Genomic DNA, 2,799 nt, shown 5'->3' with positions numbered 1-2,799 from the left:
TAAAATAATGGGATCCGAAAACTCAATGTTAACACCCGGTCACAAAAATGAAAAAAAAAAAAAAGTGTACTAGGTGTAAAATAATGTGTAGTAAACGAATATTGAGAAAAAACAATTTCGCCGACGGACGGGGAAGTGGAGAGAGGACTCGGTACATTCTCTGAATTTTCCGAGTCCTCTCACCTCCCCCCCCCCATTCGCCAGCGCGCATTTTCTTTCATATTCGTTTACTACATGTTGTACAACTATTGCACTGTTTTTTTTTTGTTTTTGCTCGGGTCAAACACTTTCAGGGGAGCACCGTCAGAGTTAGACTCTGCCTCAGATCAACTCTCATCGATACAAACCTGTGATCAAAGGCATTCCATCTTTTCTTCTGGATTACATTACCTGTCGTGTTCTCCTTTTTGAAGATTGTAGGTGTGACTCGAGGTCAGATTTGGCTGCTATTTCCAGCAAATAGAGCGACCGCGCAGTCTCCTACATAGCTGAATAGATTTAAATAAAGGTCTGTTTGTAAAGTAAAAAGGTTGTTTCGATGTTCTGCTATATTTAAGCTCTATATTTTGAATGAGTGTTTGTATGATATATTCTTCCACACACAGCACACACGCACATCTAAAACATATCTAAAATATTGTTTATAATTTACATTAGCTATATACTTCCCGACGTTTTTTCAACGCATCATCATTTATTTTTCATAATCGAGTAATAAAAATACATGAAGATTATTAGACAGATACAATCATATTATTATTATTATTATTATTGTTATTATTATTATTCCCTTCGTGTGATGTCCCTGTGGTGAATAAAAGAAATTATTATTATGCAATTAGGTTATTTCCATTACCAATTGATAGTAAAACTATTAATTACTGCTATAATTACCGTTATTGAAATCACCATTATCACTGTTATAAAATAGGAGTAATACTGGTGGTGGCAGTAGTAGTAGTAGTAAATGTAGCAGTAAAGTAGTCAGGATTTCTTAGAGCTAAGATAAAACTAATGCTAGCAACAGCAGATAAATCTCTCAAAGCACAACAAATTTTCTCAGAAAGTGAAAAAAAAAAAGACATTATATAATACTCTTAATTGATAAGACCCCCCGAAGAAGACGAGATGGTCATGCTTTTGGTCACAGGTCTGCCGGGGCAGGATTAATTTGGGGTTAAACAACAACTACTTTGCTAAAATCGATTCCCAGGTTGAGTTATTTAAATGATTTCCGTAGGATTCATACCAATAAGTATCGAATTAAATTCTTGAAAGTTTCATACGAATTTCTAAGAGTCAAAATATACAATACAAATTTAATGTTTAAATGCCATTTGCAAAATTTAAAAGAAAACAAAATTATATCATTTATCCTTTTATTCATTACTTTTTTCGACCCATTGTTCCTATTATCCATTTACCATTATGAATTGTATTCTCTAGAAGTTAATTACATTAAAACAATTACTTAAAATACATTAAAACAGTTATTTAATTACATTAAAATAATTACGTGCATAATCTACCAAGAAATAGAATTTTCATAGGATCGAGATGTAGCACTCCTTAAGAACTGCCCCACAAATTTGAGAAGAAACAATGATACAGACTGATAGTTGCGCTAACAAAGTAGATTGTTGTTTAGATCGACATCAACCCTGATCGAACAAGATCAATTATAAAAACACTTCCAGTAGTGAGAGTAAATTTGGTAGCAATTTCATGCAGATAAACCGATCATGTAGAGGCTCCTTCAAAGGTTCGGGGGTTATTGTTAAATTTGTTGGGTTTAGTGATTGTGAAATTCGGCGCCAAAAACCGGAGATAAAATAAATATAAATGTTTCGGTCAAGGACCCTCCCATTTCTAGAGAAGAACAAGAGGGGAAAGGAATGTATATTTGACTCTAAAAGAAATTTCAAGGAAAGTTCGTATATCTGATTATATATAATTCTCTATTGTTTTTTAATCAATTATTTCAGGTAACCCAATTAAGTGATAACTCAGTCTATTAGAAATAGTCATAAAACCCTTGTTTCACACACTGCTGTCTTAAAGGGGACAGTCACATTGCATAAATGTAGTTGGAGATAAATTGTATCCGAAAAATATAAAAGCGGGACGGTCATAGTTGGAACGCCTTTCATCACTGTTCGCTTGATGAAGGTTCATCTAGGGTTAAACAAACAATATCAGTGGCGGGGGGGTAGTGCTGAAAAAAAAAACAATAAATAAAATCTAATAGGTGACTTACATTCAACAGCAGAGGCCCATGACAAGAATGATAAAATCAGGACAAATCTGAAGGAAAACGTCGACCGGATCATCGTGATATTTTAAGCTTCCAACACTAACAGCAACAGACTGACGATTTCTGAATCTGATAGCCGTTTTTATAGTAAGTGCGTTGGACCAATTAGATTGCTAGTTTACATGTAGAGAGAGAGGTACACACGGCTGCATAATTTTTTACGCTCTACATGTACTGAATAAAAAATTTAGATGTCTTAATATATTCAATCAAAACAATGAACACAACACACACCCACACGCATGTATATATATTGTTTATTCTTTTACTTGTTTCAGTCATTTTACTGCAGCCATGCTGAAGCACCGCCTTGAAGGCTTTTTATTCAAACAAATCACTCCAAGAACTTCTTTTCTTTTTACTTTTTTTAAAAAAAAGCCTAGTACTTATTCTATCGGTTTTTTTGCCGAACCGCTAAGTTACGAGGACGTAAATACACCAACACCAACAGTCAAGCGGTAATGGTGGTGGTGGTGGGGGGGGGG

General features: G+C 34.4%; 1 protein-coding gene across 1 annotated transcript in view; it reads right to left on the bottom strand.

Moving 5' to 3' along the window:
- LOC106869605 (melanotransferrin) overlaps positions 1-2,414 on the bottom strand; it is a 27,197-nt gene extending 24,783 nt beyond the window's left edge. The window contains exon 1 of the mRNA XM_052974593.1: positions 2,258-2,414. Within this exon, the coding sequence (XP_052830553.1) occupies positions 2,258-2,330 (73 nt within the window). The 5' untranslated portion in view covers positions 2,331-2,414. The remainder of the gene's footprint in view (positions 1-2,257) is intronic.
- Between the last annotated feature and the right edge of the window lie 385 nt (positions 2,415-2,799).

Source organism: Octopus bimaculoides, chromosome 18, assembly GCF_001194135.2.
Source record: "Octopus bimaculoides isolate UCB-OBI-ISO-001 chromosome 18, ASM119413v2, whole genome shotgun sequence".
Taxonomy (NCBI): domain Eukaryota; kingdom Metazoa; phylum Mollusca; class Cephalopoda; order Octopoda; family Octopodidae; genus Octopus; species Octopus bimaculoides.
This window is presented reverse-complemented; position numbering and strand designations above follow the sequence as displayed.